Here is a 24149-nt window from a genome sequence, read left to right as displayed (position 1 = left end):
ATTCAAATTAGGCTTGGGTTTCTCTTCAAAATGATTTAGTTCTTTACTAATTTCCTCAAATGCCGCTTCTTCATCATATTCTGTTTCATCATCGCACTCTACTTCTTGGATTATTATTTCAGAGTTAGATTGGCTTTTAAGACTTGACCGAAAATTTCCCATGCATGTCATGTCATTGAAACCAGCATAAAAAGAATTGTACAAAGAAAGACAAAAATAACACTATCAGGAGTAATGGACAAAGGGAAATTGTATTTCATTGAAAATAAAGGATAGAAGGGTTTGTATATCAAAACAAGCAAGAAATAAAATCTGGATTACAACCCTGGAATAATCCAGATAACAGAAAGGAAAACAAAGCAAACTACCAAAACTCCTTCCGAGTAGGGAGAGGAGTAGCCATCCAATTGTTAAGCTTCACTTTTGGCCCAATAAACTACACGTCTGCTTTGCTGGAACCTTCCCCAATTTCTACCATGTTCACTTCATCAAATAGACTCTGGAACCTTTTGATCAGCTCTTCATAAAAATTGACCACAAGTTTTGGAACTGCTGACACCGGGCGCTTCACGACCCCTGACTTGACGAAGGACCTGGAGAGGCGTGGGATAGGCTTAGGGAGCGACCATGACTTCTATACAACGTTTTAGCCTTCTTCACATCCTCCCCTGTAGGTTTGAATCCCAAACCAAATGTACCCAGATTTTCACGTAAAGACACTGGCTGTACGATACCTTGCAAAGATGCGCCCAAACCCTTGCCCGGCACAAAACCATTCCTCAACATTTCGTTTGCTACCATGACGGTTGCAGAAGATAGCTTCGGACCTGGAATACATTCCCCTTATGGAACCTTCTCAACTGACGCTATTTTGGAAACTTGGTAAACCCAAGGCCCCTCATCGTCTTCGGCCTCAATAAATGGGATGGATGTATCATTGTAAGCACATAAGTTATCGTCACCATGCACAACAATTTCCTGTCTGTCCCACTCGAACTTTACCATCTGGTGCAGAGAAGATAGGACTGCTTTGCCAACATGTATCCAGGGCCTGCCCAATACCAAATTGTAGGAGGCGACCATATCTAGTACCTGGAATTCCATGGTAAATTCAACTGGTCCTATTGTCAGTTCAAACACGATATCGCCAACAGAATCCTTTCCCCCTCCGTCAAAACCTCGAACACATACATTGTTCTTGTAGATCCTTTCAGTATCAATTTTCAACTTTTGCAGAGTGGAGAGGGGGCAAATGTTTGCACTGTAACCATTATCAGCTAGCACCCTTGTGACCACGAAATCCTCGCATTTAACTCTGAGATAAAGAGCTCGATTGTGCTCTGTACCCTCCAAAGGAAGCTCGTCATCCGAGAAAGTGATCTCGTTTGCCTCAAATATCTTGTTGGCAATCTTCTCCAAATGGTTCACTGTGATCTTATCAGGGACATGAGCCTCATTCAAAATCTTCACTAGGGCTCGACGGTGTTCCTCTGAATGTATCAACAATGATAGAAGAGAAATCTGAGCGGGTGTCTTCCTCAACTGTTCCACGATGGAGTAATCCTGCACCTTCATTTTCCTCAAGAACTCTTCCGCCTCCTCTTCGGTGGCTGGCTTCTTCACCAGGATTGGGTTATCTTTGAGTGGCTTAACTTTCCTTAATTCCACTGGGCCAAAGTATCTCCCCGAACGAGTCAACCCCCGGGTTTCATTAACTTCCTCTTCCACTTCTTTCCCTTTATAAGTTACTATCACTCGTTTGTAATTCCATGGAACAACCTTGGTGTTATCTATCAGCAGCTGGGTCACAGGTTTAATAATAACTGGGGCAATACAAGCCCCTTCCACGATTATGACAGACTTACTTGCTACCCCCAGGACGACCACTTTTGGCTTTCCTTGCTTTGTTTCAACATCATCTGGGAACCCCTTCGCGACTACCACATGTGGATTATCATTGGACGTGCTTAGCTTGTCTGTCAGCCCTTCAGCTATCGAAGATGTTGCTTTTGTAACAACCAAAGTTTTGACTGGATTACTTTCACTGGCACGGATCATCATAACAGTCTTTGAAGGCTTCTTGGGCTCCCCATCCTTATGCACTATCTCAATCATGTGCGTTTCAGCATTGGCTGGCAATGGATTTTGATTGATATTTGGCACTTCCGGGCTCTGGACCACAATTTTGTTTGTATCAATAAGCTCCTGGATAGAGCTTTTCAAATGCCAACACTTTTCTGTGTCGTACCCCAGAGCATCAGAACAATATGAACATTTGAGGGAATAATCCAGGTTTTTCGGAGAAGGATTTGGTAATTTTGACTCAATCGGCCTTAGAACGTCCAATTGCCTCAACCCCTGAAACAGACTGGCATAAGAGTCTCCAAGCGGGGTGAAAGTTTGTTTCCACTATTGCCTTTCCCTTTTATACTCTGGCCTGGGTCGAAAGCTGGGACCAGTAGGGTTTCGGTATGTTTGTGGAGGTGGGTAAGGGTTTTGTGGAGCTGGGGCATGCCATTGCGGGTGAAGAGGGGGTTGAGCATATGACTGTGCGTGGTGGACATGGTATTGGGTGGCCTAACTAAATACTGAGGGTCTGGTGGCGGGAAGTAGTGTTGGGGTGGATTATATGGAGTTGGGGTGTAGGTTTGAGGCTGGGTTCGAGGCTGGGTGTAATGGTGAGGTGAGCCCCTTGGGCCATGCCACGATCCTGAGACGACCATAGCAACATCTTCTTTCTTCTTTTCCCCTAACACGCCCCCAGTGCCATTCTGGATTGCTTGTGTAGTTGCTTTGATGGAAGAGTAACTCATGATCTTGCTCTATTTGAGTCCCTCCTCTACCATTCCTCCCATCTTCACCACTTCATTGAAAGACTTACCTATGGCCGAGATCAGATGTCCAAAGTAAGTAGGCTCCAAGGCCTGAAGAAAGTACTCCACCATTTCATCTTCCTCCATTGGAGGGTTGACTCGTGCTGCCTGTTCTCTCCATCGGAAACCATACTCCCTCAAACTCTCACTGGGCTTTTTCTCTATCTTAGTCAAGGACAGGCGATCTGGGACAATCTCTACGTTGTACTGGAAATGCCGAGCGAAAGCATGGGCTAAGTCATCCCAAGTGTACCACCTGCTATTGTCCTGGCGGGTGTACCCTTCCAATGCTGCACCACTCAAACTTTGACTAAAATATGTCATCAACAATTTATCTCTCCCACCAGCTCCCCTCATTTTGCTACAAAATCCTCTTAAGTGGGCCACAGGGTCTCCATGCCTGTCGTACAAGTCAAATTTGGGCATTTTGAATCTGGCAGGTAGTTGGACATCTATAAACAAGCACAGATCCTTATATGCCACACTCACTTGGCCACCTAAACCTTGTATATTTCTCAGCGACTGCTCCAAGCTCTTTACCTTCCTAAATATCTCTTCTTGCTCCGTGTTTTTGGGTTGCTTCCCAGTTTCGGCATGAAGTTCAAAGTGAGGAGTAGTGATCCGGGACTTTGAAGGTGGGCTCTGGGGCATAGTACTGATTATCTTGGGCTTGGAATGCCGACTCACTAGAAGAACGATGGAGGGTAGCTTGCGGAGGTGCTACGAAGACAGGGGTAACTGGCGGAGCAGGGTATGTGGTTGCTTTGGCTGGTGGGGCTTGGACGGTTTAAGAAGTGGTGCCATGATAGTGGTGGTAAGGGGCGAAGCTTGGCGCGTGTTGCGGGGATAAATCAACAACGGTGGAATCTTGAGATTGAGCTAGTGGTGGGATGAAAGTAGGGTTGGCGGGGTATGACAATGGAGGATGCCCCTTAGTCCATGCCTGGTACATTTCGGCCATTTGGTGTTTCAGCTTATGTAACTCTTATTTCAAACCAGGCTCGGATTCCTCCATCTCTCTCGGCGGGTCAATAACACTCGCGTCCAATTCTTTTCCAGCCATGATCGCCTTGTGTATAGACCTGGTATTATATGGGTGGCTTGCCAGAATGCCAAACAAACTAACCACCTTCCTATACTCAATGACAACAGCAAACTTGTTAGTGTATAAAGGTTTAACGGATAGGCAATCGCACGTTTGGGATGCAATGCTCCTGAACAATTAAAAGTTTCTATTATGTATTTGAACGGTTGCATGTTTCATCCCGGCCTTAACTAACTCTTTTCACTTTGCACTTTCTCTTCTCTTTTCTTTTTCACTCCTGCCTCTCTTTAGCCACTATTGATTTTCTTACTCGGTTCTTGTCGCTCCACTTTTATTTTTGCACTTTCTTTTATTCTCTTGTTTTACCACTCTCCCTTTCCACTCGGTTTTCTTTCCTCTTTTTCATCTTATGGTTATGATCGAATCCTATGGGGATTGCCTACGTATCATGGCGCCGCATGAATCAGATCATTACGTAGTTCAGGGGATAAATGCGAAATAAAAGAAAGAAATATTTTTGGGTTTTCAAATTTCATTGAATAAAAACTTCTGACTCTCCTTTATTACAACGACTCCGGCATACATACTTAAGAACTGAAAAACCAAAACAGACTCAAAGTGGACTAATAGACTCTAAAATAAACTGAAATACAGATTCGAAAAGAAAATCAGGAATACATAAGTGCCTCCAATACTACTCCAGGGGCCCGCGGGACATCAGTCGATCTTGACGCGGGCCTACGTGAAATATCTTCTTGGAGACAATCCAAGTCATCCATTATTTGGCAAACAAAAGTCATCACAACGGCGAAGAAAGTGGATCTAGTCATATCCTCGCACTCATGGCATTTCCTGACGATATAATCAGCAATTCCTCTGACCCTTTCTCTAATGATGCCCTTCTCTTGGAGTAGGCGTCCAATTTGTTGAGACCTAGCCTCCAGAACCTGGGTGTCCGTATGGCTTTGCTGCTGCAATTATTGTATGTCCTCTTCCAGTCGAGACATCAAATCATAACAATGATCTCTTTCTGCTTTGAAGTTCTTTGTTTGTTGAGCCATTTCATTCTCAAGAGTAGTTAGCTTTCTCTTTAAACTTGTGACCTCTTTGTCATATTTTCCTTTTAGTTGCTGAACAAACCCCGCCCGTCTTTCTGCGTTCTTCGCCAACTTTGCCCGGGCTTTTGCCAATTCCTTTTCGGCTTCTTCCAAATCGGCCCCATAATCGCACATTTTTCGCCTAAGACTGTTTATAAGTTTTTTTATCTATTCCGCTCCTGACCGAGTTCTCAGCTGCTATTTTCATATCTGGGCTCGGAGGGCTTCATTGTCTTGGGCCAACTTCTTCTTTTCACCTTCATCCGCAGCGGCTTGCAATCCATTATCAAATTTAAGGTCTCTAATTTGCCCTTCTAACTTGCTTATGGTGGCCCTATATTTTTTTTTTGGTCAACCAAGCCCATTGTTCTTGCGACGCTTCAACAAATTCTTTGATGTGAGGCCTTTTGGTTGGCCTTTCAGGTTCGACCCTTGTAGTGACCTTCTTTCTATACCAAGCAAGATAACCAGGCGAGACCTCGGCTCTGGACAAGTCACGTACTCGGGTGTTTGTCGTCAAATACTTATAGGTTTATTGGGGTTGACTATGTGAATGTTACTACTTGTTTAGAGATCCTGCCTATAGGATGTTTTTCTAACTGTTTGTAAATCTATATTTTCACACTTTTGACATACTAGAGACACTGCCTATAGGTCTTTTGTTAATTCTGCATTAGAAATCTATGTTCATAGGATCCGCATATATTTCCAATCTCAACGTGCATTAGTTATCATGTATATAGGATTCAATTTGTGTGAATTAACAAACTTTCCTAGCAATGTGCCTAAAATTCTACCCACATGTGATTAATAGATATCATGCCTATAGGAGATAAAAAATCAGTTTCAACTTAGATATCATGCCTATAAAAGATAAAAAACTCAGTTTTAACCTAGATATCATGCCTATAGGGTGAAATCAATTCTGAAGCTCAGAGATCCTGCCTATAGGGGTTTAAATTAGTTCAGCAAATTAGAAAACATGCCTACAGGATCAAAAAGGGATAAAACATGTCTTCACGAGTTAAAATCAGAAATTTGCTTAGAAACCTATAGTTATAGGTCTATAAATTAACAGTTGTAGATACCATGCCTCTAGGATTCTGTTAATCACTTAGGCAAATCTGTAGGGTTATTAATGATTCTGGGGTCTAAAACTGTGATATCTTACTGCCTGAAAATGCCCAGATTAAAGGCTTAATAAATCAGTAGGCAAATTGATAGGTCCCGATGCCCGCCTTAATAAAACTGTTGTCTTGCATTCTGTTTCTGCTCATCTAGATGTTTATAGGATTCTAAATTAACGAAATTTGTTGATTTAACTGCGTGCATTTGTTTTCTACTTGTGGAGGTTAATATGAGCCCTTATTTGCTCCTTACATGATAGTCTTATTTGAATTTTGTTGTCGCCTAGCTTTTCTTGTTTTAAGCAACATAGGTCAGTCTAGAACCACTCTACATAGAGGTCCTAAATACCTCCAGGATCATAGGTAAGGGACGGGTAGTGCACGCATAAGGCACGAGTTAGAAGCTATTAGAACGCTTAGGTAACAATTGAAAGATAGCAATTGGGTAGTAAAGAAATTGATAGCCCATGCGCTAGTGCTATGAGTAAAACCCCTACTTGAGGGAGTTGCAAAGCACTGCATGGAATGATCCTATAGGCTAAAAATCTTAGGACCACTAAAATAAATTGAATATTGTCCCTATCTAATTTGTTTTAATTCGCCTAATTTAAGTTCAGCTGGGACCCACCGTTGTGGACCTCGAGGGGTGACTAACACCTTCCCTTCAAGGTAATTTCGAGCCCTCACCCGATCTCTGGTGATGCAAACTAGTTTCATGAGTTAACTGCTCTAGGTGCCCTAACGCACCTTAATCCGTTAGTGGCGACTCTTCAAATCCCTTACCCCATCCCAAAAGGAAAGGAGTTGTCCTAAACATGTCAAAACCCAATTTCGCAAGAAAAAAGGGGGCGCGACAAGTATTTCAGGTAGTTTGAGTGCCTTCATCAGGGTGGCATGACCGTCACCTAGTATGAGACCCGATTTATGGACCTAGCTCGCCATGCCATTGTCTTGCTCCCTAATGAGAGGGAAAGAGTGAGAAACTTCATTGATGGGCTCACTTTCAGTAACTGGCTACACATGACCAAGGAGACTAGAGATGATATTTCTTTTTAGAGGGCCGTAGAGATTTCTAGATGGATCGAGATAGTTCGTGGTTAGGAGAGGGGTCCAGTATCAGATAAGAGGCCTCGTCATTTTGGAGGTTTCAGTGGTGCCTCATCTAGAGGCAGGTGTACTTTTGGTAGAGGCTCCCATAGTGATTCGGGTAGTCGTGGTCCTTATATATCTCATCGTGAGCCTACAGTGCTCCATCAGCTCCTATTAGTGCGCCTCCGATCTAGAGCTACCATATTGGTTACCCGGCCTGTTCGGGTCAGTCTCAGCTTTAGCAGCCACATCAGTCGGGACGGTGTTTTGAGTGTAGGGGTACATGTCACATCTAGAGGTATTGCCCTAAATTGTTGAGCAGTATGCCATATCAGAGTTCTCGTGCCATGGTTCCGGAACCAGTTGCTTCACCGCCCGCTTAGCCAGCTAGAGGCGGGGGTCAGGCTGCCAGAGGTGGAGGTCAGGCCATTCGAGGTGGAGGTTAGGCCGTTAGAGGTGGAGGCCAACTTCTAAACAAGAGGCAGAGGTCAGGGTGGTGGGGCCCAACCTCGTTTTTATGCATTTCCCAGCTAGACCTGAGGCCGAGTCATCTGACGCCGTTATCACAGGTATTGTTCCAGTTTGCCATAGAGATGCTTCAGTTCTATTTGGTCCGGGCTCTACTTATTCCTGCGTGTCATCCTATTTTGCTTCATATCTAGTTGTGCCTCATGATTCTTTGAGTGCTCCTATGTATGTGTCCATGTTTGTGGGAGATTTTATTATTGTAGACCGTGTCTATCGCTGGTGTGTAATTACTATTGGGAGTCTTGAGACTAGTGTAGATCTCATACTCCTTGATATGATAGANCCGTAGTGTTGAATGTGACGTGCTTGCAAAAGTTTCAGGCCATTCCGAGACGGTTTGATAGACTTTTGATCGAAAGCGTAATTTGAGAGTTTTTGGAGTTCTTAGGCTTGAATCCGATGTTAAATTGGTGTTTTGATGTTTTTTTAGCGTTCCAAAGGTTGGAACAAGTTTGAAGTTTTAGGATTGGTTGGCATGTTTGATTGAGGTCCCTGGGGCCTCGGGTGAGTTTCGGGTGCTTAACGGTAGTTGAATTGGACTTAGGAAAATTTGATGTTGGATGAACCTGTCATAACCGCACCTGTGTGAATGGAACCGCAGGTGCGGCGCCGTAGAAGCGGCTTGGTGACCGTAGAAGCGAAATTGGCTAGGCCCCAAGAAACCACAGGTGCGTCTGGGTGACCGCAAATGCAGGACCGCAGATGCGGCAAAAGGACCGCAGATGCGGACCCAGCCAGTTAAGTGATTTACGCACCTGTGATGCCTTTTTCGCAGGTGCGGGACAACAGGTGCGGTCAGTGGATCGTAGATATGGAAGTAGCTGGGCAGAAATAGGAAATTTCGAGGTTTTAAAGTCAAAACTTGGAAAAATAATTTGGAGCTCGGTTGAGGGCGATTTTGGGAGGATTTTGAAGAGGAAATCAATGGATTTGGGCCATTTGCAGTTGAGTACTCGTGGCAGGAGCGTGGTTTCGGGTTGATTTTGAGCCAGTTCGAGGTAAGTGGCTTGCCTAACCTTGCGTGGGGGAACTCCCTGTCACGCCCCAAAATCGTGGAACGTGACCGGCGCTCAACCGAGTAAATCCAACTGAGTAAGCCTGCTAGATTTCATTCTACCCAAACTAGTTCATGAACAAAGACGGAATGTTATCCAGTTTAATCAAAACACTATGCGATCTTCCACTAGCGACTTTCATTTCATTTCCGTTAATGACTTCATTCATAGTTTTTCAAAATATTACAAGTTTACAAGTTTAATGAAAAGAATGCTTATCAAATACCAACATTCTAGTCTAAAGTCTCGACCCCCAACATCAACCATCACCCACAAACAGTCTACGGAGCCTCTAAATACAATAGAAGAGAAATAGGGATGTGCCGGCAACAAGGCTCCGGCTATACCTCAAAACATAATGAGAAAATGAACAAAAGATACATGACGTGGCCTCGGGATGGAGTGGGGCTCACCAAGTCTGCTGGGAAGAGAATACCGCTATCACTGACCGATGCCGCTCGCTGTGGAACCACATGTATCATAAAATGATACAGCGCCCCCGGCAAAAGGGACGTTAGCGCCATCGAATAGCACTAGTATGTAAGGCTAAAAGTCCTCTTTCAAAATAGAATGCCCATATAAGTAGAGACAACACATAGAAACAACAAGTTACAATCAAGAATATCCAAATAACCAGTTGAAATATAACGATTTTTAAAGTAAGAAAATAGTATATGTATATATTTGGTTGGGAGATCACTAGCACCGATATTACCACCGTCTTTGTTAGCACGGAGTCCGATCATGCCCAATCGGCTAGGCCATCTCCCCACGGACGATGTGGTTTGACATTGTGATGCGAAAGAAAGTTTTCACAAGAGTAGTACCACCATGTGCGCAACATGGAGTCTGATCTCCACCCGATCAGCTAGGCCGCCTTCCCACATATGCCGTGTGGGTTGGCCTTTTCTTTTCCAATTCACAGGTATTAGTTTCATCCCACTTTGGGGGGAATAGTCACAATTTCACCAATATTTCAATTTCATCCCAAATCACACTCCACTCCTACACCGGCACGTGTAGTTTCAGGTGTGGGCCTTATGACCCACCCTTCCTCGGTCTAGCTAATGATACTCCCAAAAACATTTTTGATTCGATTTAATATTGCACACAAGTTTAGTATAAATACAAGTATACAAATATAGCATAAATACAACCATGCTTACCTCAATACTTTTCACATTTTATAGTTCTTATTAGTGTTCTCAATCTCTCCCGATAACAGTATCTCTTTGGCCCTTTGGGCCTTTCACAGGGTTCATCTTTTTCATGGCATGAAGGCCGCATTTGGTTTTCCACATTTTTCATCTCCTTTATTTCCAAGGATCACCAACCAATATCAATGTGCCAAATATTTCGGGAATCATATATTTTCGAGTTCTATAGTAATAGAATCATCAAACACAAGGGATTCTTCCCAAAGAGGGACATGCCAATCAACAATTGAAATACACATTGAAGTTATAAGAAAGCAATCACCTCAATTACCCTTGAATTACCCCTTTTTCCAACATAACAAAAGCACAATTTTCAGTATCTTAATGTGTAAGAACTCGCATTACAATGAATGTATTTATAAGGTAAAGCATTATCTAAAACAGCCACTTATGGGCATAATTCGGGTACAAGACCTTTAGGCCGTTCTATTTTTTTTTGAAGTTAGTTCATAATGATTGGGTCAAGGCTTATTTCATAATTGTTTCACATTTTCATATTCGATTCATTTTCCATACATCTTTACAGGTTATCAACAACTAGACATGTTCAATCAAGGCAGTTAGTACACATAGAGCAACTAGGAGCATTAAGCAGATCGATTTCTTCTCACCCAATTAATATACAAATCTTCATTTAAAAAGTGACTCAAGGCTATACCATTTTGGTAGAAAAACCACACTTAAACTTACAAAGACAATATGGAATCCACTTCCGAGAGGGAAAGTTTAGCCTACATACCTTGATTGAGCTTTCCTTAAGTCCTACTATACTCCGAGACTCTTAGCAACGTCAATCATTTAGGAACATGACAAATTGAACCACAAATTAGAGAGGTGATCATAGTTCTAGCTCACTTGAGCATATTCTCAAACACTAAGCGTGCATTATGCTTTTAAAACCATTTTGTGAAAGATCCTACCATCCCTCATCCCATCCTTAGCTCAAGACCTCACCAAATACATTAAGAACTTATGCATGCAAGAAATCCACTCCCATCCCCATGGATTATCCTTCTAGTGGTCTATCTTAGTTATGTCTAGTAATTAAGAGCCTGGGTTACAGAACCTTACCTCTTAGGAAGAAGACCTAGGTGCCTTTCTTGACAAATCTTCAAGGTCTAAGCAAGATCTTAGGAGAAATGTTGATGAAGAAACCCTTCTCCCTCTAGAACCCTCTATCTCTCTCTCTAAATGTATCAGAAAATAGGCCAAAAATGAAGGGTAGCATATAATATATCGACATGGGGTCGGGTAAGAAAATTAGAAATTTGGAGCCTCGGAACAGATCTGCGATCGCATAATTGACATGCGGCCCGCATAAGGGACCGCGAAATGGCTCCCAAAACATAAACAAACTGCCCAAGTATGCGACAAGAATGCAGTCTGCATACCTGTTCTGCGGTCGTATAATGCACTGCAGAACTGCCCCTCGCAAAAATTTCAAGGAGATTATGCGATGACTATGCGGCACGCATATTGATTATGCGATCGCATAAGAGGCCGCATAGTTGACCTCAAAATTGGCCAACACACTGATTATGCAATGATACTGCTTTCACGGGGCCTTACAATCCCCTTAGGATTTGGTATTGTTGATATTTGAAATGCCTTGTACGTGAGGTGACGAGTGCGTACTTGTGCTAATTGTTGAAAATTCGTTTTCATTTAGTAACTATAATTGTGATTCCTTTCTTGTTTATACTACTTGTAATTTAAGCCTGCTTTTAGCTTAGGGAAGCATGTTTAATTGACTTAATTACTTTACTTGCTCAAACTGCCTTATTTAGATTATGTGCAGCATGCTAGGTTAGAAATACCTATTTTACCTTGGTATGAAATTGGAATTGAATTGAGTTTTCTTCGTGTTGCTACTGTGTGTTTACTTTGGGACTACGGGACGGTATCCCGGGATATCCCCCTGCCTGTTTACTTTAGGACTACAGATTGGTATTCCGGGAGCTCCCCCTGCACTATTATATTGGAACTACGGGAGTTCACCCGGTAGATTCCCCTAGTACTGGGTATTTACATTTGGGACTACGGATCGGGATTTCGATAGATCCCCGCATACTATGAGTTGGACTACGGGACGGTATCTCGGGAGATCCACTAGATATTTATATTTGGGACTACAGGACGGTATCTTTGGAGATCCCCGGTTGTTATCTCTGTGTTGAGCTGTATTCTTTCCGTGATTACTTCTGACTCTGTTATAGTTGTTGTTATTCTTATTATCCTACGTTACTTCATACTGTTAGCATTTAATTATATTGTCGTATTCTATACTGTTTTTCCTCGTTTTTCAGCTATAATCAGTAGGGCACTGACCTTCCTGGTCACTACTCGATCGAGGTTAGGCTTGGCACTTACTGAGTACCGTTGTGGTGTACTCATTCTCTTTCTGCACATATTTTTCATGTGCAGATCCAGGTACTTCGATTCAGTCCTACTACCCTTGAGGTGAGGTGATCCTCCATAGACTTCGAGGTATATTTGCCGCGTCCGCAGACCGAGGAGTCCCTTTCCATTCTCTCTCATAGTATTAGCCCTTATGTATTTACTTTTGTTTAGACATTCTGGAGTTAGACACTTGTAGTTATTCAACAGCTTGTGGTTTCATGAGATTCCGGGTTTTTGGAAATGTAGTTTCAGTTTGAGAGTTTGTATTGTATATTCCAAGAGGCATCTTTAAATCTCCACTATGTTTATTCCGCAAGTTTTTATTTGTTTTATTCTGTTGTTTCTTTTTCCGCAATTTGTTAGGCTTACCTAGTCGTAGAGACTAGGTGTTGTCACGATAGTTCACGGAGGGCAAACTGGGGTCGTGACAAGTTGGTATCAGAGCTCTAGGTTCATAGGAGTCATGAATCACAAGCCGGTTATCTAGAGTCTTGCGGATCGGTACGGAGACGTCTGTACTTATCTACGAGAGGCTATGTAACTGTTAGGAAAATTCTACTTCATTTGATTTCCTTGTCGTGCGAGATTTTTGATATCACAATTCTAAACTTCTGTCTTCTATTCTCTCACAGATGGTGAGGACACGTGCTCCCAGAGATGATCAGGCACCCGCACCTCTACTGGAGCCTTTAGAGGCCGGGGCTGGGGTAGAGGCCAAGGACGCGCACGCAGTGTAGCCAGAGCACCCGCGCAAGCTACCACCGAGGAGCCACCAGCAGTTCCAGCCGGAGCCCAGGCACCTGATACGCCTACTGCTACTACTATTCCAGCACTTCAGGTGACTCTAGCACAGTTCATGAGCATGTACACCACTTTGGCTCAGGCAGGGTTGTTTCCCCTTGCTGCAGCTACATCTCAGGCCAGGGGAGGAGCACAGACTCCCGCTGCCCGCACTCCTGATCAGAGAGTGCATGTTGATTAGGTCCCAGATATTATTCCTGTACAGCCTGCAGTCCCAGATCAGCTCGAGGACAGGGCAGCGGCTTCCGAGGAAGAGCAGCTAAGGCTTGAGAGGTTCAAGAAGTACAAGCCTCCTGTATTCAGTGGTCTAGCATCAGATGATGCTCTGGGATTTCTAGATGAGTGCTACCATATTATCCGTACCATGGGTATATCAATATCGAGCGGGGTTTCCTTCACTGCTTTCCAGCTTCAAGGAGTCGCCTATGAGTGGTGGCATACTTATGAGTTAGACAGTCCGGATGAGGCAACTTTCCTGACTTGGACTCAGTTTTCAGATATGTTCCTGAGAGAGTATGTTCCTCAGAGCCTCAGGTACGCATGGCGCACATAGTTTGAGCATTTGCGCCAGGGTACTATAACTGTCTCGGAGTATGCTGTCCGTTACACCAGCTTGGCTAGACATGCACCAGCTTTGGTTTCTATTGTTCGCGAGAGGGTTCGCCGGTTTATTGAGGGGCTTATTCCCAACATCAGGTCTACCATGGCTCGTGAGTTGGAGATGGATATTTCTTATCAGCAGGTGATGAGCATTGCTAGGAAGATTGAGGGTATATATGCTAGGTATAGAGAAGAGAGGGAGGCCAAGAGGTCTCGAGAGTCGGGCCATTATTCTGGTGCCCGTGCCCCAGCTGCAGGTCTTCATGGTAGGGGTTATATGAGTCGCCATGTTCATTCAGTCTTCTAGCAGCCAGTGGTATTCCAGCTCCTCCTAGGCCTCAGGAGCCTTATTATGCACCTCTAGTATCTAGTGCGCCTCCTGCGCGGGGTGCTTTCAATGGTCAGTCTAGCAGACCTGGCCCGAGCTAGTCACAGCCACCACGTCTTCCCAGAGCTTGTTTGAGTGTGGTGACACGCCATATGGTGAGGGATTGCCCCAGACTTATGAGGGGTGCACCTCTACAGACTTCTCAGCCACAACGTGCCCCGCAGAGTACTCAGGCTGTGGTTACAGCTCTAGTTGCTACCCCCCTGCTCAGCCAGCTAGAGGTGGAGGTCGGGGAGGTAGAGGTTGCCCTAGAGGGGGAGGCCAGGCCAGATATTATGCCCTTCCTGCCCGTACCGAGGCTATCGCCTTCGATTCTGTCATAACAGGTATTGTTCTGGTTTGTCACAGAGATGCATCGATTTTATTCGATCCAGGCTCCACTTATTCGTATGTGTCTTCTTATTTAGCCCCGCATTTGGGTGTATCTCGGGATTCTTTGAGTTCCCCTATTTATGTTTCTACTCCTATGGGAGATTCTCTTATTGTGGACCGCGTTTATCGGTCATGTTTGGTTGCTCTTTGTGGTTTTGAGACCAGAGCCGATTTATTGTTGCTCAACATGGTGGATTTTGATATTATCTTGGGCATGGAATGGTCGTCGCCCCATTATGCTATTCTTGATTGTCACGCCAAAATCGTGACGCTGGCTATGCCAGGTGTACCGCGAGTTGAGTGGAGGGGTTCTTTAGATCACACTCCCAGTAGAGTTATTTCTTTCCTTAGGCTCAACGAATGGTTGAGAAGGGGTGTGACGCGTATCTAGATTATGTGAGGGATGTCAGTATTGATATCCCTACAGTTGATTCGGTCCCAGTAGTACGGGATTTTTCTGATGTGTTTCCAGCTGACTTTCCGGGCATGCCGCCCGATAGAGACATTGATTTTGGCATTAATTTATTGTCGGGCACTCACCCCATTTCTATTCCTCCGTATTGCATAGCTCCTCCTGATTTGAAGGAGTTGAAGGATCAGTTACAGGAATTGCTTGATAAGGGTTTTATCCGGCCCAGTATATCACCTTGGGGTGCTCCTGGCTTGTTTGTGAAGAAAAAGGATGGTTCTATGCATATGTGCATTGATTATCGCCAGTTGAAAAAGTTACAGTGAAGAACCGTTATCCTTTGCCCCGTATTGATAATTTGTTTGACCAGCTACAGGGTGAGCAAGTGTTTTTCTAAGATTGACTTGCATTCAGGTTACCATCAGTTGAAGATTTGGGAGCCAGATATCTCGAAGACTGCCTTCAGGACTCGGTATGGTCATTACGAGTTCCTTGTTATGTCATTTGGGCTGACCAATGCCCCATCAGCCTTCATGCATTTTGATGCACAGTGTGTTCTAGTCATATCTTGACTCGTCCGTCATTGTCTTTATTGATGATATTCCGGTATACTCCCGGAGTCGGGAAGATCATGAGCAGCACCTGAGGATAGTGCTTCAGACTTTGAGGGAAAAGAAATTATATGCAAAGTTCTCAAAATGTGAGTTTTGGTTGGATTCCGTGGCATTCTTGGGCCACGTGGTATCGAGTGAGGGTATTCAGGTGGATCCGAAGAAAGTGGAAGCGGTGCAGAGTTGGCCCAGACCATCCTCAGCTACAGAGATCCGTAGTTTTCTTGGCTTGGCGGGTTATTATCAGTGATTTGTTGAGGGGTTTTACTCTATTGTAGCACCTATGACCAGGCTGACCCAGAAGGGTGTTGTGTTCCAGTGGACGGAAGAGTGTGAGGCGAGATTTCAGAGCTCAAGACAGCTTTGACTACAGCCCCAGTCTTAATACTGCCTACAGGTTCGGGGTCTACTGTCTATTGTGATGCCTCGAGGATTGGCCTTGGAGCGGTATTAATGCAGGACGGTAGGGTGATTGCCTATGCATCCAGACAGTTGAAGGCACACGAGAAGAATTATCCTATCCATGATCTTGAGTTAGCTGCTATTGTTCACGCTTTGAAAATCTGGCGTCATTATTTATACAGTGTTCCTTGTGAGATATATACTGATCACCGGAGTTTGCAGCATCTGTTCAAGCAGAAGGATCTTAATTTGCACTAAAGGAGGTGGTTAGAGCTGCTGAAGGACTATGATATCACTATCTTGTATCACCCAAGCAAGGGCAATATGGTGGTCGATGCTTTGAGTCGCCGGGCAGAGAGTTATGGGAGTTTGGCTTATTTATCAACAGCAGAGAGGCCCATGGCGATGGATGTTCAGGCCTTAGCCAGCCAGTTTGTGAGATCTTTCGGCGCCCAATCGGGTTCTAGCTTGCGTGGTTTCTCAGTCTTCCTTATTTGATCGTATCCGGGAGCGTTAGTTTTATGACCCTCATTTGCTTGTCCTCAAGGACAAGGTTTTGCATGGCGATGCCAGAGATGTGACTATTGGTGATGACGGGGTATTGAGGATGCAGGGTCGAGTATGTGTACCCAATGTTGATGGGCTTCGGGAGTTTATTCAAGAGGAGGCCCATAGTTCGCGGTATTCCATTCATCCGGGTGCCGTGAAGATATACCAGGATTTGAGGCAGCACTATTGGTGGAGGCGGATGAAGAAAGATATAGTTGGGTTTGTCCCTCAATGCCTCAATTGTCAGCAGGTGAAGTATGAGCACTAGAGACCGGGTGGGTTGCTTCAGCAGATAGAGATTCCGGAGTGGAAGTGGCAGAGGATCACCATGGACTTCGTAGTTGGACTCTTACGGACTTTGAGGAAGTTCGATGCCATTTGGGTGATTGTGGATCAACTGACCAAGTCCGCGTATTTCATTCCTATGTGTACTACCTATTTTTCGAAGCGACTGGCAGAGTTTTATATCCGGGAGGTTGTTCGTCTACATGGTATTCCAGTTTCCATCATTTCAGATAGAGGTACTCAGTTCACATCACGGTTCTAGAGGGCCGTACAGTATGAGTTGTGTACTCGGGTGGAGTTGATTACAACATTTCACCCTCAGACGGACGGACAGTTCGAGCGCACTATTTAGATTCTTGAGGATATGCTCCGTACGTGTGTGATTGAGTTTGGAGGGTCTTGGGATCAGTTCTTGCCATTGGCGGAGTTTGCCTATAATAACAGTTATCAGTCCAGCATTTGGATGGCACCGTATGAGGCTTTATATGGTAGGCAGTGTAGATCCCCGGTGGATTGGTTTGAGCCGAGTGAGGCTAGATTATTAGGCACAGACTTGGTTCAGGATGCTTTGGAGAAGGTTAAGGTGATTCAGGATAGACTCTGTACAGCCCAGTCCAGACAGAAGAGTTACGCGGACCGGAAGGTTCGTGATGTTTCCTATATGGTTGGAGAGCGGGTTGTGCTTTGGGTTTCGCCTATGAAGGGCGTAATGAGATTTGGGAAGAAAGGGAAGTTGAGTCCGAGGTTTATTGGCCCTTTTGAGATATTGAGGCGTGTTGGGGAGGTTGTTTATCAGCTTGCCTTACCTCCCAGCTTGGCGGGAGTTCATCCGGTGTTTCATCTTTCGATGCTTCGAAGGTATCACGACGATCCGTCGCACGTGTTGGATTTCAGTTCACTCCAGTTGGACAAGGATCTATCTTATATTGAGGAGCAGGTGGCAATATTGGACAGGCAGGTTCGAAAGCTGAGGTCAAAGAACATTGCATCAGTAAAGGTTCAGTGGTGGGGTCAGCCGGTCGAGGAGGCGACCTGGGAGGCCGAGCAGGATATGCGTAGCCGTTACCATCATCTTTTCAGTACTTCAGGTATGTCTCTATGCTCGTTCGAGGACGAACAAATGTTTACATGTAGGAGGATGTAACGACCCAGCTGGTCGTTTTAATAATTAGCGCCCTGATCCCCTATTAACTGCATCCCCCGTGTTTGTTTCTGCTATTGTGAGTTGCCGAGAAGATTTATTTGGAGTTTCGGAGAGTTTTGGGACACTTAGTCCCTAAATGAGAGTTTAAGTTTTAGAATTTGGACCGTAGTCGGAGCAGTGTGAAGACGACCTCGGAATGGAATTCCATTGGTTTCGTTAGCTCCGGTGGGTGATTTCGGGCTTAGGGGCATGTTCGGATTGTGTTTTGGAGGTCTGTAGCTTATTTAGGCTTGAAATGCCGAAAGTTGAATTTTTGAAGTTTCCGGTTCGATAGTGAGATTTTGATATCGGGGTTGGAATGAAATTCCGGAAGTTGGAGTAGCTCCGTAGTGTTGAATGTGACGTTCTTGCAAAATTTCAGGTCATTCGGACGAGGTTTGATAGACTTTTTGATCGAAAGCGTAATTTGAGAGTTTTTGGAGTTCTTAGGCTTGAATCCGATGTTAAATTGGTGTTTTGATGTTGTTTTGAGCGTTCCGAAGGTTGGAACAAGTTTGAATGATGTTTTAGGATTGGTTGGCATGTTTGGTTAAGGTCCCTGGGTCCTCGGGTGAGTTTCGGGTGCTTAACGGAAGTTGAATTGGACTTAGGAAAATTTGATGTTGGCTGAACCTGTCATAACCGCACCTGCGTGAATGGAACCGCAGGTGCGGTGCCGCATAAGCAGCTTGGTGACCGCAGAAGCGGAATTGGCTAGGCCCCAGGAAACCGCAGATGCGGCTGGGTGACCGCAAATGCGGGACCGCAAATGTGGCAAAAGGACCGCAGATGCGGACCCAGCCAGGTAAGTGATTTACGCACCTGCGATGCCTTTTCCGCAGGTGTGGGACCGCAGGTGCAGTCAGTGGATAGCATATGCGGAAGTAGCTGAGCAAAAATAGGAAATTTCGAGGGTTTGAAATCAAAACTTGGAAAAACGATTTGGAGCTCGGTTGAGGGCAATTTTGGGAGGATTTTGAAAAGGAAATCATTGGATTTGGGCCATTTGGAGTCGAATACTCGTGGCAGGAGCGTGGTTTTGGGTTGATTTTGAGCCGGTTCGAGGTAAGTGGCTTGCCTAACCATGTGTGGGGGAACTCCCCTTAGGATTTGGTATTGTTGATATTTGAAATTCCTTGTACGTGAGGTGACGAGTGCGTACTTGTGCTAATTGTTGAAAATCCGTTTTCATTAAGTAACTATAATTGTGATTCCTTTCCTATTTATACTACTTGTAATTTAAGCTTGCTGTTAGCTTAGGGAAGCATGTTTAATTGACTTTATTGCTTTACTTGCTCAAACTGCCTTATTTGGATTATGTGCAGCATGCTAGGTTAGAAATACCTGTTTTACCATGGTATGAAATTGGAATTGAATTGAGTATTCTTCGTGTTGTTGTTGTGTGTTTAGTTTGAGACTACGGGACGGTATCCCGGGAGATCCCCCTGCCTGTTTACTTTGGGACTACGGATTGGTATTCCAGGAGCTCCCCATGCACTTTTATATTAGAACTACGGGACTGCACCCGGTAGATTTTCCCAGTACTGGGTATTTACATTTGGGACTACGGATCGGAATTCCGGTAGATCCCCGCGCACTATGAGTTGGACTATGGCACGGTATCCCGAGAGATCCACTAGATATTTATATTTGGGACTATAGGACGGTATCCTGGGAGATCCCGTTGTTATCTCTGTGTTGAGCTGTATTCTTTCCGTGATTACTTCTGACTCTATTATAGTTGTTATTATTCTTATTATCCTGTGTTACTTCATACTGTTAGCATTTAATTATATTGTCGTATTCTATATTGTTTTTCCTCGTTTTTCAGCTATAATCAGTAGGACCCTGACCTTCCTCGTCACTACTCGACAGAGGTTAGGCTTGGCACTTACTGAGTACCGCTGTGGTATACTCATGCCCTTTCTGTGCATGTTTTTCATGTGCAGATCGAGGTACTTCGACTCTATCCTACTACCCTTGAGGCGAGGTGATCCTCCAGAGACTTCGAGGTATATTTGCCGCGTCCGCAGACCGAGGAGTCCCTTTCCATTCTCTCTCATAGTATTATCCCTTATGTATTTACTTTTGTTTAGACATTCTGGAGTTAGACACTTGTAGTTATTTATTAGCTTGTGGTTTCATGAGATTCCGGATTTTGGGAAATGTAGTTTCAGTTTGAGAGTTTATATTGTATATGCCGAGCATCTTTAAATCTCCACTATGTTTATTCCGTAAGTTTTTATTTGTTTTATTCTGTTATTTCTTTCTCCGCAATATGTTAGGCTTACCTAGTCGTAGAGACTAGGTGCCGTCACGATAGTTCACGGAGGGCGAACCGGGATCGTGACAAGGGGAGTTTTTCCAATTGAAGTGACAATAACCGAAACAGGATTATTTTGTTTATTCAGAGTCGCCACTTGGGATAATTTATGGTGTCCCAAGTCACCGGTTTAAAATTCCGAATCGAGGAAAATTGACTCTGTTTTACAATCCGCGAATACAGAAATTCGGATAAGGAATTCTGTTAACCTGGGAGAAAATATTTGGCATTCCCGGGTTCCGTGGTTTTAGCACGGTCGCTCAACTATTAATATTGGCCTAATTATCTGATTTGATACATATTTAAAACCTATGTGTAATTTTAACCTTTGACCGCTTTTAATCAGATATGGAATTGTTCTGGAACGAGTTACGATTGTCGTACACTTGTTTGTTTGGTACATATTGCGAATCGTATCACGGGAACCGTACCCACGATCAACAACATATTTAATTTATTAACATTATTAGAAGTTATGGCCGGGTCACATGAAATGTGTACCCGGATTTGAAAATTATGTATCATAACTATGTCACGGGAACCGTACCCGTAGCTATCATAATTTTTATTATAAACGCGCCTAAAGCAAACTACGAAGGTTCGTGTCTAAACTAGGTCAAAATTCAATATAAAGCTTCTAATTATGGATAGTAATGGGTAGACATGTTGACTCTAATTATTTTGGGACAAATTGGGCCAGCAGAGAGCCCATTAAGCCATTTGATCACAAGTTTTTAAAGAATAACGACGTTGGCACTGTTTGGGCTCTGAAATTGAGCCCCAGAAGTGAGAAAAGGCCCAGAAACCATGCCAGGGGTGATTTCGACCAGGCCACCCCATTTGGGCCAACGCTTGGCCCAATTGCTACTAAAGTCTACTGAAGCTCAACCCTCTCGAATACACTTATAACAAAAAATTGCATAAATCCTGAAAATTAAATGCTGACTAACCATATTATGGGTTTTAATTAATTAACAATATTAGTAATACAAAATTAACTTAAACTACTAATTAATCTATTAACATCAGGCGTGTAGTTACTTCAATCACAACTGAAATTCTACGATAACCAATCTGAATATTTCCTTGCAATTAAACATTGAATAACCTCTGAAAATGTATGAACTTAGACCTCAATTTTTGTTTTATAGAAAAATACACCATGGCCAGCATACTAATCAACAGACCCCTCCAGTGAACACAAAAATGAAACGAGCTAGTGACATTATACAATCATCCTGGACTTTCAAATGAAACCAATACATGAAAGATGAACTACTAAAACCATTCAGTACTGATTGTCCCAGCATATTTACACATCAGATTCTGTCTATATCGAAATTTTATATTTTCTTTGGCAGTAATCCACAGATTATGAACCATTAGTCAACCAACTATGACTAAACAAAATGAATAAAGCTCAATCTATGAAATAATAGACAAACTTAATCCAAACTATCAAAACAACTATCCTAATGACTATGATGTAAATTTCAGCAGTAATTTTTCAGAAGGCTGCCAGATCTCCCATATGCACTCAGAATTCCAGTTTTAGCTTTGAATCCCATGGATCTGACCATGTCAACGATCAGATCCACCAAGAGCATAGCTTCACAGGTGTTACCAGTAATACTACCACACAAACTCAGCCAACAAATACAAGAGTATTAGCCTAGAATGACAAAAAACAGTATACATAGCCTAAATCCAACAGATGACAAGTATTATGTTTAACACACAAGACAACAGGTTTATCATGGCATGAGAAACACTGAACTTAACAAGGAATCACATGGTCAAAGAAAACTTAAATGTTATTGCATTCATGAGAATGAATCTCATTATATAAAAAAACAACATCAAACAGGAGTCTCTTGCATTCATATCAAATCAAATATGCAAATACTTAAACACAAGGTGAGATATGTACCTAGCTGCCCAAGAATTGCTCCAAAATGCTAAATAGAGGTAGGTAGTTCAGCAGCAAAGAGACAACAATAATAATGAATAATCAGCTTCAATATCAGATCACACTTCAGTTTTTGAACCCAGAAATCCAAAGGAGACTGCTCCAAATTTTAGTGAAGAAGAAGAAAATAAAAAAGCTGATAAAAAAATAAGCTGGATTTTTCAGAGAGTTTTTCAGGTCTATTTTTTTTTCCGTCTCAATTCAGTGTGGGGAGGGTCCTATATAAACACTAAGAGAGTTGTTGTGCGCTATCCAAGTCAGGGAATAATTTCCTTTGAAAGCAGCCCTCAAAGAGCATCTTTTAACAGAATTGTGACAGCTGGCTGCTTCTAATATTTTGTACTGGCCAAATAGGGCCAGCTGCCCATGTTCTAGAACCCTCTAAATGCCTTATCTCAATTTTCTATTTACCCACCCTTCAATTGACCCCTTTAAGTTACCGTTTTGATTCATTTACCCCTCACAAATTTCATTTAATGCCAATAGAGTTAAAACAACACTAATGAATGAAAAACAAACTGGCTAAGACTCAAAATCTGATCTAAAACTAATTAGACAACTAAGGAAACCACTAACACATGCTTCAAACAAAAACAATAGCTAAATACGGTGATAATAAAATGATTTAAAGAATTAAACAAAATAGACATGAATTAATCCAAATTAATAAGCCTAAGCGAAACCTAATCAAACAACTAGAAGATTGAAACAGTAATGACTCTGGAACAAGAACAAGAAAATTAATGTACCCTAAAAAAAACTATTGACTCGAATATGAAGAGGACAGTGGTGAAATTACCATTTATGAATGAAAGAAACATGCGAGATAGCTTGGGATGCCCTACTCCACACCAAACGACCACTCAAGGGTCTTTTCCTCCAAGGAATTCGTCCTTGCATGAAATTTTGACCGGATCTCCTTGGAAGAAAAGACTCATGAGAGTCCGAACCGATGAGAAGACAACATAGACGAACCCCTTGAACTCGAATGCTGAGGGAAAAATGGACCCTAGCATTTGAAACAGTCTGACTGTTTCTTAGATCTAGATTTCCGGGGTTTTTGGGGTGATTTGGAAGGAAACAAGGTGAGATATGAGATGAGGAGGAAAGCGGGGTTATGGGGTGTGACTTTCAGGAGGTTTGGAGGAGTTTGAGTGGTGGCCGTCGGTGGGGTTTTGGTAGAGGAAATAAAGGCGGCTCGGGTTATGTCTCAAAGGAGGGAGACGAAGAAGAAAGGGGTTCGCTAGGGTTTGGGGGTAAGGGTCAGACAATTATATGGGAGGGGAGGATCAGTTCCGAACCGTTTGATCAAAGGGAATGAAGGGTTGGGATTAAACATTACAAAACGGCGGTCGTTTGGTTTAGTTGAGGGTGGGCTGACGGGCCGGAGGGNAAAAATAATAACCAATAACTAATTATAAACTAAATAACTAATTATGCCATGTGGCACTTTTTTAGTTTGCCACTTGGCTTAAGGAGAGGCTTTTTCCTCTCCTTTTTAATAATATATAGATAGATTTTTTATATATATTTAAATTTAAAAATAATAACCAATAACTAACTAAATAACTAATTATGCCATGTGGCATTTTTTTAGGTTGTCACTTGGCTTAAGGAGGGGGCTTTTTCCTCTCCTTTTAATAATATTCTAGTAATCGTACCCGCGCGATGTGCGGTCAGTATTAAAAAATATTAATTAAATTAAATTATGATAGGGCTTGTTTGATCCTATTAGATTGTATTGCTTTAATAAAATTCAATTGTCATCTTACTTGTCAATACGATATACCCAATAATGAAATCTCTATTAAATTAAAGGTACTTAT

General features: G+C 43.1%; 1 protein-coding gene across 1 annotated transcript; it reads right to left on the bottom strand.

The window, feature by feature from the left end:
• Positions 844-3524, bottom strand: LOC109231713. The gene is made up of 4 exons (XM_019397353.1): positions 2982-3524; positions 2164-2358; positions 1570-2094; positions 844-1488 (listed from the first exon to the last, which is right to left on the bottom strand). The coding sequence occupies exons 1-4, from the start codon at positions 3522-3524 to the stop codon at positions 844-846; spliced, it is 1908 nt and encodes a 635-aa protein (XP_019252898.1).

Source organism: Nicotiana attenuata, chromosome 8 (assembly GCF_001879085.1).
Source record: "Nicotiana attenuata strain UT chromosome 8, NIATTr2, whole genome shotgun sequence".
In the NCBI taxonomy this organism is placed as follows: Eukaryota; Viridiplantae; Streptophyta; class Magnoliopsida; order Solanales; family Solanaceae; genus Nicotiana; species Nicotiana attenuata.
The sequence above is the reverse complement of the archived record's forward strand: the minus strand, read 5'-3'. Positions and strand labels throughout refer to the sequence as shown.

Bases quoted from the DNA above. Each gene is read 5' to 3' on its own strand.
- LOC109231713 (XM_019397353.1), bottom strand. From the start codon at position 3,524: ATGCCCCAGAGCCCACCTTCAAAGTCCCGGATCACTACTCCTCACTTT. The intron at 2,095-2,163 runs GTGCCAAATATC...ATAGTGCATAAG, and splicing joins TTGTGGTCCAGAGCCCGGAA to GATGGGGAGCCCAAGAAGCC. The intron at 1,489-1,569 runs GTGCAGGATTAC...ATACATTCAGAG, and splicing joins AGTTCTTGAGGAAAATGAAG to GAACACCGTCGAGCCCTAGT.